This window comes from Nipponia nippon, unplaced genomic scaffold (genome assembly GCF_047370975.1).
Source record: "Nipponia nippon isolate SJK-2023a ecotype South Korea unplaced genomic scaffold, ASM4737097v1 scaffold_6, whole genome shotgun sequence".
Taxonomy (NCBI): Eukaryota; Metazoa; Chordata; class Aves; order Pelecaniformes; family Threskiornithidae; genus Nipponia; species Nipponia nippon.
Window position 1 is genome coordinate 41,249,761 of NW_028262380.1, and position 15,690 is coordinate 41,265,450.

The window sequence follows — 15,690 nt, forward strand, 5'->3', positions numbered from 1 at the left end:
ACCGGCCGCCGGGCCCCGCCGCGGCCCGGGCAGCCCCACGGCGGCGGCGGGCCGCGGCGCGGCGCCGCCCGGGCAGGGACGCCGGATCCGGGGGACGGCCCCGCCGCTCCGCGCTCCCCTCTCGGGCCTGCAGGCGCCGCAGGCCGCAGCCCGGGCAGTCGCCCCCCGCCGCCGCCGCCGGTCACATCCCGGGCGTCGGCCCCGCCACCCGCCTCGTCCCGCCCGCCCCCGCCGCCCAGCGCGGCCGCAGACTCACCCGCGTCCGTCCCGGGGGAGCCGGCTCCTCGGCGCGGGGCGACAGCGAGGACCAGAGCAGCAGCAGCCCCAAGAAGCCGCCCGCCAGCAGCACGGCGCGCAGCAGGAAGCCCAGCTTCAGCCGCATCCTCCCGCCCGCCCGCCCTCTCCCTCCCGCCGCCGCGCACGCAGCGCGCGACCCCGCGCACCGCCGGGCTTCCGCCCCCCCGCCCGCCCCGGCCCGGCCCGGCCCGGCCCGGCCCGCCGCGGCCCCGCCGCCGCCTCCTCTCCCCCTCCTCGCCCGGCCGCCGCTGCTCTCCGGCAGCCGCCCGCCTGCGGAGCCTCTCCTCCCGCCGCACGTACAAACTTTTTTTTTTTTTTTTTTCCTTCCCCCCCCCCTCCCTTTTCTCTCCTCCCCGGTAGCCCCCCCGCCGCGGGCCGCCGCCGCCGCCTGCCTCCCCGCTGGGCGCAGCGGCCGGGGCGATGCGGAGCAGGAAGTCGCCGCCGCGGGAGCCGCCGTTCCACGTGGCCGCCCCGCACCGGGGCGGGGGCGCCTCGCACCGGGCCCCGGCCCCGGCCCCGGCGGCGGCGGGCGTGCGCTGGCGCTGCACCTGCTGCAGCCCGGGTTGCCGCTGGGGTTAACCGCCCCTGCACCCCGCCGGGGAAGCGGGAGGGAGCGGAGGAGCTCGAGTGGGGTTTGGGGTTTTCCCAGCTGGGTGGGCAGCTCCGCTCGGGGCACCGACCTGTAAAAATTCAGGTGCGAACGTTTAACTCCAGCGATTGTCAGAGGGCTCGGGTAGCACGGGCCCGTTAATTACAGCCCGCAGCCTCGGCAGGATAACACTGGAAAGCCAACAGATTTTTCTTGAAGGATAGCCCGTTAAGTACGAGATCACAGAGATGTTATCAGCCCTCCCTTGTGTGTATTTTGTTACTAATTTTCTGCACTAAAAGTTAAGCATCCTGTTTCCTCCTTTGAAGGAGCCTCACATGCACATACACAAACCTGATGATGTGAGTGCTCCACAAAGGAGAGTGATGCAAGAACAATACTTCCAATGCAATACTTCTGCGTGTTCTGTCTGTTCAGTGCTACCCGCTTGCTTTGACATTTTTCAGTTCTGTTTCTTGTGTGCACCGGGAGGATATCAGATCCAAGGATCTCGAACATTCACTTTCAATGATAAGCCCTGTAGAAATAAAACAGGGTATTACACCCTGAACAGGATCACTTTGGAGGAAAAAAAACCCTCCGCACCTAAGCGACCTTTGTAGTTGGACACACCTAGACACAGACGTCTTTGTTTATTCATATAACCTGTACAAGTGCTCTAGCAACATGTGATTTTTTTCCCCCATTCTGTAAGATCGTGGTATCAGACGTAGACAAATGCGACGTTTAAAGCGTGGGCAACAGCTCTAATGCTTGTGAGTGTTTGCACGGCCCTGTGACTTCCACGGGTCCCCAGAGGTATTTCCCCCAAAGTCCCCTCCCTGTTTGCCGTTGCAGTAACCACACAAACACCTCAACGCAAAGGTTTACGTGGCTGTTTTCAGGCAGACAACTGCACCTGCACAGGACTGGGAGGGATTGTATTTTTGCTGGAAAAGGCATAGAGCTGAGGTGCCCGGCTCTGAGCAGATCCCTCGGCTCGCTGAGCACAGTAGGAGAAGGCAGGTTGGGGCTACAAACTGTGAAGCTCCGCAGGCGGGCAAAGAGGTAGGGAAGTGCTCCCTCCAGCTCTTCTTTCACTGCTTTCTGGAGACCTGACTGTGGCAAAGGGTCCTCTATCCTCCCATTGTTTTAGTCTCCATTTTGAGGATCCCTTTTTACTGTCCTGTGATGGTGCTCTGAAGAGTGAAAAGAGAAAGTAAGTTACCCTTACGCTGCAGGGAGGGTACTGTAAAACTGGCTGCAGCCATGTGATGTGATACCACGCTGCTGCTGCTTGTCAAAGCGGTGAGCGACAGGGACAGAGCCCTCTGCGTGCGAGTCGATACTACATGAATTCACATTTGTAAGGCTGCCTGCCAAAACCTTTTTTTCTTTCTTTTTTTTTTTTTTAAATGGCGGCTTGCGTTCTGCAGCAACCCATGGGCTAACGATGATGATCAGAGCTGCACGCTTGAAAGTGACCAAGAGTTTTGTTGTGTATTTAGAAACCAGAAGTCTCGCTGTCGGTGAATTTCCCCATTAGCTGTCCGAGGACAGTGGCTTCTGTACCGGGCATCTTAAAAACCCCTGCCTTTTCCCAGGAAGAAGTAGCTGATGCCCACTGGGAGGCAGTGCGGGCCAATGGACAGGGCGTGGGTGCCCACCAACCCCTCTCCCCTGGAAGCGCCGTTGACGGGAGATTGGAGAAGGCATCAAGTTTCTGTTGTACTATTACACCTGCCTGTCCTGGTCCCTCCACAACAGGGAGCAGCATCCACCTTTTTTTCCCCGTACACAGGCCATACAGTCTGACTCCAGAAGTATCAGGTTAATACTGACCTTGGAAGTAGTTTTTTTCAGTTTTAACCTCATGAAGGACGCGTTGAAGTTTCAAATTCTGCACGTATAGTTTCTCCTATGTAGTAAAGTGCCTAAAAATTCCTGCAGAACATGTTTTCGCTCTTGCTGAATTCATACCAGCTAAGACAAAAAGTTCAAATTAAAGTTGGCTTTGGTTTGTCTCCAGTAACATTCAAACCCACTTTTAAAAGTCTTTTACGACCTGGAGAGGGAGAGAGAGAGGGTTAAAACACAGATTTTTGCCTCTCTGTCGCAAAATACCGTCTAAACCATGGTGCTTTTACTACCCAGCCAGCAATAAAACAAGGCACAATCCTGACTGTTATTAGGGAGTTAATCAACCTGTGTTAGACCGATATTCTGTCATTCAAGCGTTTCTAACAGACTGGCAACTGTCATAATGTTTGTATCTATATGTGGACGTGTCTACTGCTTGCTGCATGGAAATCATATGTTCACTTCTCCATATGCCTGCAAATAAATATCCAATGGTGTTTAAGTCATTACAAAGCCTTGCTGCTCTTGAACCAGAGACCTACAATGACCTGGAGGTGAAGTATCCGATTACCAATCCCCTAAGCCATGCAGTTGCCTTATTGCTGGGGATTTGGGGGATGGTGTCTGGAGCAAGGTCACTAACAAATGTCAAAATCTCATGCAGTTGCTTGCATTGGAGAAGTGTTAGGATCTGGATATGCCTCTTAACTCTTCCCGAATATTTGGCCACAGTAAAGCACTCTGCTTGTTCATTAACGCAACGTTTGAAAGGAAATTCCTATAGACTATTGCGTCAAGATGAAAGTCACGTAGTACAAAGTTCTGTAATACAATAAGCTGCTGTAAAGGCTTCGCTATACATAAAACCCCTCATTTTGCTCATCTGTGGGTTTTTTTCCATCAACACATAGATCTCTTTTGTAAAATCTGCAAGTCAGAGACCAACTTCTCTTTCTACTAACTGCAGTGAGCACAAAACACAAGTGGGTTTTTTTTCGTGTAAATAAGTTCTTTGAAATTAGCAATGGATTGTAGACCTCAAGCAATTTCACTTTCCTTAGAAGTTTCTGGAATTAACTACCAACACTTCGTTTAGTGCAGTATTTCACTACGTGATATACTCTAGGCTTCATGTAACGGCAAACTTGGTCATGCTTTGATTAAAGAAGAAAGTGCTGGAAAATGCCAGCTGGCAGACAGTAACTTGCTTTCCTAAACTGAGTACCCTCAACACAAGCAACCCCTCTGCTCCAGTGAAAACTTCCAGCTCCATGCAATCCCTTTTCCTGACCTTCCTTACTCCACTGTCAGCATTTCTAAGGCTACTTGCATTTAAGTGGTCATCTCTGAACGAAGCTTATGCAGTTTTCCATATTGCTACTTTGGATCTAAGGCAAGCTGGCCATTGACACCTACGGAAAAACTCATGTAGTGTATTAGCACTACGGCAGATCTATTAGTTCTGCATATTGAAATCCCGGGGTGTCCGGGTGGAATCCAAGACGCTCCTTCCCGAGTTTGCATCTGAGAAGGTAGAAGCTGAAGGTGTGGCTGGAGAAGCCTGGCCAGACCTACCTTAACTTCTGTTAAACAGGCTCATACTCCCTCCTGACGCTGTCCCCAGCATTGAGGGATTCGCAGGGAGATTCTGGGTTAGCAAGGTGGTTGCTGCTTGGAGTAATCCAGAAGGGCAGAGTTTGGCATACACTCTGATGGAGATAAAGCTAGACACTAAATATTTACAATGTGTGTGTATTTAACTTCAGAGTTGATAAAAAGGAACTGAAGTACGTATTAAGATACATGCTTTTGCAAATTAGACTGAGATGTGCTTCATCTTCATTGTTTTGTGTTCATGATCTCTAGTCTTTAGTACCATTCTTCCTGCAATTCTCATTTATCCTTCTTTTTTTAAGCCAGAGGTTTAGCAATGCGTGTCCTACCAAAAATTTTCCTTCAGTATTTCAGGATTTGAATGGATGCTTTTGGCAGAGTGCAGTTTGCCTCCTTTGCTTTTCCTGTCACTTTTATGAAGAACATGTTATGAAGTTCCTGTCATTATATTCAGCCCCCATACTCCTGTCATGCCTACTTAGTCGGTTTTCCTCCCGCAATATCACCTCTAGGTCCTCTTTTCCCACACAACAACAGTAAGCAAGCTCATTATTTTGTACTGGGCTGGATTCTGCCTATGTCCTGAAGACTGGATTGTAAAAAATCTATGTATTATTTCTCAGCTGCACTTTCTGGTATTGAGTACCAATCGACGTTTGTGAATGATGTTGTATTATTAATACGGCTTTTGCCTAAAGAAATTTAACTTGTTTTGGATTTGCAAGTCCTCAAAATATCCACACTGTGATGAGTGTTGACAGTCCTCGACAGATTTAGATCTCGTTAAAATAGTGGATGGGATGGTCTGTTACGTGGGTGTTTCATTTAAGTTTGAAGAGAACTGGAATGATTCTAAGCATGGTTTTGCCATTTTAAAAGTAAAAGCAAAATATATATTTTAAATGGCTTTGTTTAGGAATTCTCACCTGTATTTTGAGCCAGATGCAAGTATAAGTAGTCATATATCTCAGGTCCGGAAAATATCCTTTTCCAAGGCGTCATATTTCTGAGCACTTCGAACATAAATTAACTTGCATCATTTCCTGAATCTAGGGCAGAGAAAATTGAAATAGGTTGCTGCAATTTCTGTTATGCTGAAAAAATGAATGGTGTAAACACCCACATTTCAGATGCTGATTTACTTTTCAAAAAACTTTTAAAATACAGGAAATTAGTGGAGTTAATTCGATGAAATTGTCAGTCTGAACAAGATCCACAGTGCTTTTGAGGTACAAAATGGAACGTTCTACAGCTATAAATTAATTAGATTTTCATATTTCTGTGGACTTTCACTATTTAGTGATAAACTGTTGATAGTCTAACAAATAACTGGTAACTTGGGTATTATCAATTCAGTATCATACCTGCTATATTGGCTATAAACCTTCAATACGTTTGACAGCTTTTTCTTCAGGATGTATTCTGTTATGTTGTTCAAAATTAAACAAAACCTAACCACTGAAGATACTAAACATTTATAAAGCGTTGGATAAGTTAAATAAAGTCGACGTGTCAAATCTGAACAGGATAAATCCCTTTGAAGCTTCATAGACAAATCAAAAAAGACACTCAAAAGTTGATGTATAGAAAAGCATGGATGTGCAACAGTTCCTAGTCCCTAAACCAAGTATCTTTTGTTGTTTCTTAACTTAGCCACAGGATAAGTGAGCAAAACACTATTTCAGAAAGTGGAGTCTGCCCCATTTTACATAAATACATAAACGGTCAATTAATAATTACTGTAAAAGTCCAGTCCAGTAGATAGGTTTATAAATTAACATTGAAATAATAGAAGCTGAATAACATCACAGAGATAAGTTACACTCTGGTTTTCAGACTGGGGTCCCTGGATGCCTGGGGAATGGGGAAGGTGTCTGCAGCAGAAAACGACAGCAAGACTATTGCCATTAGTAGTTTAAAGTTTGTGGTACAGAGCCTCCATCACAAATTGATAACTGGAAGTTGAGAGTCTTAGTAGCAATGAATCATAAAAGCATTGCCAGACAGCTCTGAGCTTTCTTATTTCTTTGCAGATTTCATAAGCTGTAAGTTCGATATTGCAAGTGGTTGAGAACCAACATCAGGGTGCTGAGCAGCCTCTTTTCTTACTGAGCTGCTATTTGGAGATAAATTCTTAAACAGTAGATTATTTCTATTATGTATGATCTGACACCAAGTTATATTGATTAGTAATTCAATGAAATGATTCTGTTATAAAAAGCATGTTTTGTGGGAATTGCTTGTGGAATTGCAGGCAATAGCAGCTGTTGGATCATAACACTGCACGCATTCAAGTCTTTTACTAAATAGAATCATAATGAAATAGATTTCATAAGGGCTTTAGTACAACATGCAGATGTATAATTTTGTGGAAGTTTCTCCCTTTTCTCAGGTCCCAAGTTACATGCAGATATCCTTACTTGATATGAATTAAACAATTTCCAGCTTGTACAGTTTTAGCTCAGGTATCAATACAGATACATCTTCCAATTATTTTTTTTTTTTTTTTTTTGAGTATGTTTTCCATCCTTTTCCCAAACTGAAAGTTAAACAAAAAAAAAATGAACCAAAAAAACTTAAGAGAAGAAAATTCCTAGACCTGTCAAAAAAGGCTTTGAAATAAAGGTGAAGAACTGTAATAAAGTCATCATCTTGGCAAGCTGAACTCTGTTGCTTTTTAGTCACCTGTGACAAGTAATAGTGACAATGGCAGGATCTCATCCATCTTCAAACACTGTGGGTTTCCAGATCTCTCAATTCACTGCCATTCAACCCCCTTTTTCTAATATATAACTGCAATGACTTAAAAACTAATTGGCTGAGTATTCTAATTAAACCAAAAATTTTCTAAAATCCCAGGTGCATGCAATTAGCAGAAAGCAGATCTCTGGATTGTACTTTTATTTTAATACTGGCTTAACTAAATCTGAGCAGTTTGATCAACTCAGGAACATACTTTAGGTTTAGAAGTTAGTTGGAGTTTACAGAGTAAGTGGGAAAAGATTAATTTACAGTTTTGTGCTTTAAAAAAATAACAAATCTATTTATTTCACTGGTTGCAACTTGAAAAGCATGCTTATAAAGCAGAAGACTGTTCCAATTCACATTATTTCAAATTAAACTGAAGAATCACTGATTTATTCTTATTCCCATTCCCTGACCTTTTGAGTAATGAAAGCTGCTCCTGTAAACCTTAGGCCAAAGTGAAGTTGATTCCATTCCTCGTTTACTATCAACAACTTTGACATATTGGAATATAACTGAAAATGAACACAGCATCTGTGTAATTAATTGGTTTTTTTTCCCCCTGAAATGGTGCTTTGGGACAAAGTAGAAGCCATAGGAAAACTTTGTATTCTGTTAAAGCATGGTGATCCAGAGCAGGGCTTTTGTAGACTCTTGGCTAACTGCTTGAAAAACCTGGTTGGCTTCTTATTAACCTACAAGATACAGGAAGCTAAAACATGTTTTCCATACATTTTAGATTTAAATAAGCAGACTTATTGTACAAATAAAAATTAATGTAACAATTTGCCTCTTTCAGGCTTATATCCAAATGCTCTCTTCAAACTTGCCCTGCTAAGCCTTTGGCGTCAGGGTTGATTAACAGAAAGGAGGAGACAGAGGCACTGTTCCTCGCAACATTTAGGTCAGCTCTAATGCTTTCTGGTGTGTATCTAGGCCACATCTAATTAATCCCAGAATATTCCGTCACTGCTGGATTACCTCTGTCAGCTTCTCCACGGAAACCTGGCAGCAAAGATTTTTACCTTAGGTGAGGAATTTCCCTCTTCTGAAGGCAAATGGGTGGGGTTTTTTCATAGTCTAACTATGTAATGTTTATGCAACAATTTATAGAGCCCTTAGGTTATAAAGTATTTAGTAGGGGTGAATACCTTCACTTGAAATTAGTGGAATGTTGCCACTGATTTAAATAGAACCAAGATTTCACACCCCTCCTTGGTTTTAGGATAAAAGTTACCAGCTATGGCCTCCTCAACTCTAAACCTGACGCTGCTATTCAAAAGAATCACATATTTTTTTCTTTCTCTAAGCCAAATGTGTATACAAGGTGTTTAATCAAATTAAGACCAGAAAATAGAGGAGAGCTGTAAAATAAATAAGAACGTCACCTGAAAGCCTGCTGCAGCTCAGGAGAAGTTAAGGGGCTGCGTTGTATTTGTCCACTTTTGTAGTCTACAATCTTCCGTGGCTATTACCAGAATTACATAAACAGTTTGCAAATATACTTGTCAGCTCAGGCAGGTGCTTAAATCAAGATGAGCTGCCACTGTGGAGCAGTGGATACACAACCGGTGACAAATAAAAAAATAATCCAGCGTGTTTATTGAACTAAGCATACACTGCTTTCATGTTCTGTATATCACAATAGTGATGCACAGAATCACAGTACTAAAAATAAAGCATTAATTAGCAACACTAAATTTATATGCAATTATGCAAGGTGCTGGGTGTCTCAAGAAGAACAACGTTTGCATCTTGAGGGCAAAGTATTGTGACTTTTGAAATCAATGATCTATAAACATGCATTCATCTAGTATGCACAGATGTTTTTTTTTTTATAGCTAATGATAAAGTACTAGAACACAAGACAATTTATTGCTTGTGCTTGCAGAACAAGAAATACCTGTTATTGGAGATCTATTAATATGCACTTAAAACATAGGCCAAGAACAGCACAGACATTTTTGTAGTGGGCGAGGTATGCTTTTTAACTCCACCCTCAGCTTTTCAAATTATGTCCTTACAATCTCCTTTATTTAAACATCAAAAGGATTGTCACTGCATTTGGTACAGCACTGTTGTCAAAATCCTCATTTAAATGCTTTTACTGATACCTTCAGAATTATGTAATATTACAAATGTAAATAAGATGCAGATTTTTCACATGTTTTTCTTCGCTATGTGAGTTGATTACTAAAGCAGGAAATGCTACTCATAAATGCTTGATACCAACGCATTAAAACAATCCATATTGAAAAACTTCTTTTTTAAATTTCATTTGAGAAATAGTCAAATCAGTATCAACCATGAGTTTTGCCTGCATTAAGGTTTACCTGCCCTTCAAATGTATGGTCATGGGTCAGTTGATACCTGCATTAACATGCGTCATGTCTACATACTGTGTTTTAGAAGTCATCTTATGTTTTAGCTCACATTCAAAGCAGGAAAGCAGATTTTCTTAGATGTAGGATGAGTGCACCTGCAGCAAAAGTACATACAGATGTATTGCATTACATAGCCCGTGCTGTGAAAGTGCCAAATCCCGCTGTCTCGCACTTAATGTTTTAGGATGAACTCACAGGTAGGTAATAAAATAATGTCATTTTGACAGGTAAAAAATGCACACAGGCTGGTGATGCGATATTAATAATATTCCAAGTTAGTGTAAGCCATCACAATTCACAATGCTCGTCCACCAAGGTCCCCTACTATGATACTGGACTTCACCATAGGAGAGGGACTCTCATCTTTTTCATCATGGCCCATGTTTCTGGCTGCATCTGAGTCCTACAAGCACATGCAGCAACAGTGTGCCCTAAGGCAGGTAGGCTCTGCCTGGGTTTTGGTCATGCAGCTGAATTCAGAGCTGATGGATGAACTAAATTTGTACAAGTGTTTCTAACAGCGATGGGCTTCCTGATGCTATGCATTAAGTAAGATACCAAAATAAGCTTGGTGGTGTGGGACAGAGTACAGTTACTGAGAGATTATAGCATATTTGTCCTTTTGCTTTAGGGATTTTACCCCTTCTTGTGCTTCATCACTCAGTTCAAACACTGTACAAACTGTGGTTTGGTGGTGGTAGCAATATGAAGACACCAAAATGCTCTCTAACCTCCTCATTCCCCATCATGTACAGTGCCCATGAGGCTACTAAATTTTCACCACTTTTTTCTGACCAGCCTCTCAAATTCATCAGCCTCAAGTAGCTGAGCAGGTTGTAGACTATTAGTGAAAGTTGCAGTTCTTGGAGTTAACTGTTGTTTCCATATCAGCTTGATGAGACAGAGATAGATGGGCACTGAAAAGGGGAGTTATTTGTGTACATTATACAGGCTCTAAACTTTGGGTGTTATTGCCCTGTACATAGCAGAACAACACGAAGTTGTTATTCAAAAAGTGTATTAGTCAAGTTAACTTAAAAATTCCCTACATTCAAAAATCTGCATTTTAGGCTCTCTAGGCATAATTTGCCTTGTAATACGTATGGAAGTTAATTAAATAAGTAGTTATTGCTTTGCAATCCAGACAGAGATGCACTATTAACTTAGGCAGGAGTGATCAATACCTTACACTCTCTGAAAGAGTAAGTGCATATAGTACATGTAAAATGCATGCAATTATCTTAAAAGAGCTTTTATGTTTTTATGAGTGGCTGCACAGCTTGAATTGTTGTTGAAAAATTAAAACAGTTCATTGTATGCCTCCCAGAAATTGCTTCATCTGATAGTGGTGTCCTCTCTGATCATTCAAAGCTTTCACCAAATCCTTTCTTTCCTGCTACTGCCCTTTTGTTAGTCTGTCATTCTTTCCTCTCCCTCAAAAAAATGACTGTTTCGTACAATAGAAGTTCCTCATCAGGCTCCAGCCTTGATACTAGGATTTCCAGTTTCCTGGTCTGTTATCTGGGTAGAGTTAAACGATTCTCTCTGTTCAAGTATCCGCAATAATCTCCATTCTGAAGGGAAGTGTTTCATCCCGCCCCATGGAGCACGGAGAGGAACAGCGATAGCATCAGCATCTACTCTCACTACACAGGCTAAGAAAAATCCAGACCTTTTTAAAGCTTCTGGTGTTGCAGCCTTCTCCCTGCTACTTGCAGGCGTGGGAGAACTTTCTCACAGTGATCAAACAAGCCTCCAGCACTTCATGGTAATACCAGCCTGCCACTGATGAATCCCGAGACCTGGTATAAAAGCCAAAGAATAGGCAGATGCATTCAGTAAGTGTCTCTCACCATTCAAGAACTTCTGAAGGGCAAAGTCCTTAGCAAGCACCTGTATGCTGCCCAAGTTCATGACTTCGGGGTACCTCACAGCTGCACAGCAGCACATGCCTTCGTTACAACAGTCCTTGTATTAAATGTACCAACACCAGGACTCTAAAGAAGGGGCAGAAATCAAGCTGGCAAATTTTCACGTAGTTGTCTGAACACACCCAACTTTCCACCAAGTATAAGCTCAGCGGTTCTGGGGATGATCATGATGATGAGTTTCGTACCGAGGTAGAAAAGATGGTGCTTTTTTTGTTTCTTTTGACATAATAAAGATCTGGTGTCCGTTGCTGGTTATACCAGATCTGCCGCTCTGTCCTATTGTATTTATTAAAGTTACCTAGCTAAAGAATGGCATTATGTAAGTCGATCTGTCTTGAAACCCTTAGGAGATGCATCTGGTTTTCTTCAATCTCCTGTGATGTCACGTTTCAAATTCAATACATTATTTTATGTATCCTGCTGACAGTGTTTATTTTTATGACCATGAAACTCTCAGTGCTTGTCTATTCTTCCTCAACACTGACAGTGCTCTGAACATGGCACTGGCTCACCAAAGCAACGAAAATGAAATAAGAGTCATCACAGAAATGAGTCTGCTTAACGTCAAGACAGAGATTCCCTTACCTTCTGGTTTTGAAATTTCAGTATGCAAAATGCAAAAAGATCCTGGGAGCTCTGCAGCACAGCAAGGGGAGTACAAAGTTTGGGTACTGCCGTGCTGACCTGGTTCAGCTCTTTATTTACGTTTCTCTGCTGTCTTTTTGCTTTGTACACTCTCTGTTGTGTATCTTTGTCCCGTGTGTGCTCAGTGCCTGGCACAGACTAGTCCAGTCTGCTACTAGAGCGCCTACAGGCTGGTGCAAGTACTTATAGTCTCTTAATCCTGAAAGAAGTTGAGGCACAACCTACTTACCTGGGAGGTTCAATATGTTTTCTATAGATGAAAAAAACCCACAGGAATTTCACACAAGGTGTATCTGCACTAACTACAGTCAGCATCGTTTGCATGCCAGAGCTTTCCTCATCACCTCCAACTCCTCCCCCCCCCCAAGTTTTAACATTTGTATCATCCTGCTTCATTAAGGACACATTTGAAAATGAGTTTCACACTCACAATCCATCTCTAAAGCAGTAATAAATCGTGTGACAATTTTTGCTTTCAATAAACCAGCTTGCATAGCAAGTCACAGCTTCCATTACTGTTAAGTTGCTTAATTCCCTAAGACCCCTTAGGCTTAAATACCTGCAGCTGTTCGGTATACCATTGGGTATTTCATCTCAGAAAATAAAAGTACCTTTTGTGCATCAAGCATGATATACTACTTTTTTTCTACTTGTATTTTAATAAGCTTTCATCACTATTTTTACCCAATCATGCTTAAGGTCTACAGGCCAGATGCTGCATACGTATAAATCATGCAGCTTCAAATACATCAAAGAAACTATATTCATTTGTCCCTGGATTTGGCTTCCTACTTCCAGTTTTACCAGACTTTTCTTCAACTAATCTTGCAAATGCTTTAACCACATCCACCTCCTACTGTACCCCTCTCAATCCCTTTCAATTACCTCCTTCTTAACATATAACCCCTCTGTAATTCTTTCCTTTTAAATCCTTTTAAATCCTATTTTTTTCTTCTTTTTTTTTTTTTTTAATTAGCTAATTGTTAGAAGCATTTGTAACTCTTTGAAATTGTACTTCTGAATGCATTGTGGTATGTTGACTCTAAGGGCGAAAGTTTCTAAGCAGCTTTCAGAATAATGAGATTTGTGTGCATGACTCCCTTGCACTGCTTTAAAGATGTACTCTTTAGAGTTAAAAGATTTTTTAAAAATCAGTTTCTTTGTGCTGCTGGCTTGTAAACACTGTGCTCAGAGCATGCATCCTTTACAGTGGTTACCCTTTTCTCTTCCAAGATACTTGCTGTGCTTGAAGAGCTTGTGAACATATAACCTTAATGTTCAACTTTATAACCTAAGGGCGTGTCATCCTTAGCAGCAGCTGGTATGCTCTGCAGTTTTCTCCAATTTGCCTCCAGTCTGCACTTAGCATTTGTATGTGTAAAATATTTGCACTAGGCATTCCTTTAACAGGATATGCATCCTCTTTCTTTGCATAACCAACATTTCCACTGATAAGCAGCGGCAACTTGTAGATATCTTACATAAAGTGTAAGCGGCAATAACTTGTAGATATCTCATGTAAAGTTTCAGTCCAATCGAAAATGGTAGGCTTACTTGCCACATTTTTCAAGTTAGCAATGCCCAAAATGTTAATCTAAAATGCTTGGGTTTTGCAGGCTGGCTTAGCGGCCACAATTGTTCCTGACATTTCATAGCATGTTACACTTTGTGTTATTATTTCACATCAAGTTTCATGACAAGTAAGACTGCCTAGCATCTCATTGTTGCCTGTAGTATGCTTGACCTAGTAATTTGGGTTGGGTTTGCTGAGCCTAAGCCTGGATGCCTTTGTTCGCTTTCCCACTGATGTTGTAGCACAGGTATGCCAGCGTGCCACGTGGCTAGCTGGCTGTGCCAAACAAGGTGGGTTGGCCTCATTGATTGCACCGGTTGATCCTGGAGTATTTGCATTGTCTGAGGTAACCCCACCACTCCTCCGTCCATGCCTGCTGCTGTGTGTGCTCTCCCTGGGTGTTGCGGGCCGGCCATCAATCTTAAACCCAAGGGTAGCACTCCCTGATGTGAACCAGGGCACAGTCAATGTATTGTTGCGTTTTTTCCTCCTTCACCTGCCTCCCCCAGCACAACTAAACCGTGCTATTTTCTTCAGAGCTAATCAAAGCATGTGCTGAAGCACTTTGCATCCCAAAAAAGTGTATTATTCTACTGCTTCCTCCATAAACCACATTTTGAGTTCCAAGTTTTTGCCTCATTGGCAGCTTTTTGGTTAATTAGCTGATTCTGTTAATAATGAGCTATGTGAAATAATTACACATAATTGGAGAATAGGAATGCTATGCAAGTCTCACAGAAGAGAGAGAGGGAAGGAAAAAAGCCTGTCTAGCACACCTATAGGTTTTCACGCATGGCCTCACTTGCCCCCCCCCCCCTTTCCTCAGGGATTATGGGATAATGACTTTATGATGACCCTTTTATCATGAAGTTACATACATGCCTAAGTCGTCATTTGATAACCAAGGTACTAAGGCTTGTGCTGGGGTCTGTTCTCCACACTGCCCAAACCTGTGTAAGTGTATTGGCTTTTCTATAATTAAGATGGCAATACCCACTGATTGGATTTAACTGTTCCCTGAAGAAAAAAAAATATTAAACTCTTAGCTGCAGACTTCTTAAAGACCCTGGAAAATGTTAGGGTTACAAGAAAAACATGCATTACAGATAGACATGAAAAGCTGAATGACAGGCAGCAAGATAAAGCATAAATAAAAGTTAAGACTGTTGAGTTTTTCCACATGTTAAGGTGTTTAGAAGGCTTCATTCTTATCTGTGCTCCATTTCTTCCTTGTAACAACAAGCTTTTAAATGATTTTTTAAATCCTTAACTTCTTAGTAATAAAACTTTAACACTAAGTGTGGTCTGTAGGTATTTTAAAGTGTTTTTGTTTTGAAGAAAATGTTTGCTGCATTCAGAATCACCTATGTGCTTAGCATGCACTGGGAGTAGAGGAGGCTGCAGTAGCAAGGATGTGGCTGAATCCTCAATATGCATTCCCATCCAGCACCTTGTAGTTTATCCTCTTTATATACAGAGGGATGGGGGTGTGTGTGTCTTTTTTTGCTTCATTTTGCTGCCCAGTGAAGTTACTTGGCATAGCCTCTTTAGGAGAGGCGAAGGAAAGGAGACCAGAGTCAGGCTTTTGTTCCTTGGCCAGTGCAGTGTTTCAGGTCAGCGAGCCAGGCTGCATTTGCTGCTGTGCATTCAGCCTCTTCCCTGTATTAACCCCAGCAGTCTTAATTCACCTTTGGGTAGAAAAATGCTTTTCTTTCGAAATACTTATCATCAGATGTTCAGTTATAGTTTATACAGGTTTAAGGAAATGTTACACAAATGCTTTAAGCACACAAGAGTGAACTCCTGCAATCATATACAGCCTTAAGCATGACAGGATGCATCAAAAATTGTAATTCTTTAAAAAGCTTTCCAACCAGAGGATGATCCTGCCTGGACCCGGTACACGGACCCAACATTTCCCACAAATTCAGCCTGTCGTAAGCAGTAGGACTAAGCTGTCTCTTACAACCTAGGACTAAGCTGTCTCTTACGATGCCAGACCTGGTACTGTAACCAGGGTCCCTGAAAGCAGCGTGCTGTGTTTTACAGCTG

At 42.8% G+C, this 15,690-nt stretch overlaps 1 protein-coding gene across 4 annotated transcripts in view; it reads right to left on the minus strand.

The window, feature by feature from the left end:
- The window catches only part of GALNT7 (polypeptide N-acetylgalactosaminyltransferase 7), a 74,934-nt gene extending 73,884 nt beyond the window's left edge, over positions 1-1,050 (minus strand). For 2 of the 4 annotated variants that reach the window (XM_087737775.1, XM_087737776.1), the window contains exon 1: positions 257-382. In XM_087737775.1, the coding sequence (XP_087593901.1) occupies positions 257-382 (126 nt within the window). Of the gene's footprint in view, positions 1-256; positions 383-977 lie in introns of those variants that run through there. The other 2 variants (XM_087737778.1, XM_087737777.1) reach the window with 2 other exon arrangements.
- Between the last annotated feature and the right edge of the window lie 14,640 nt (positions 1,051-15,690).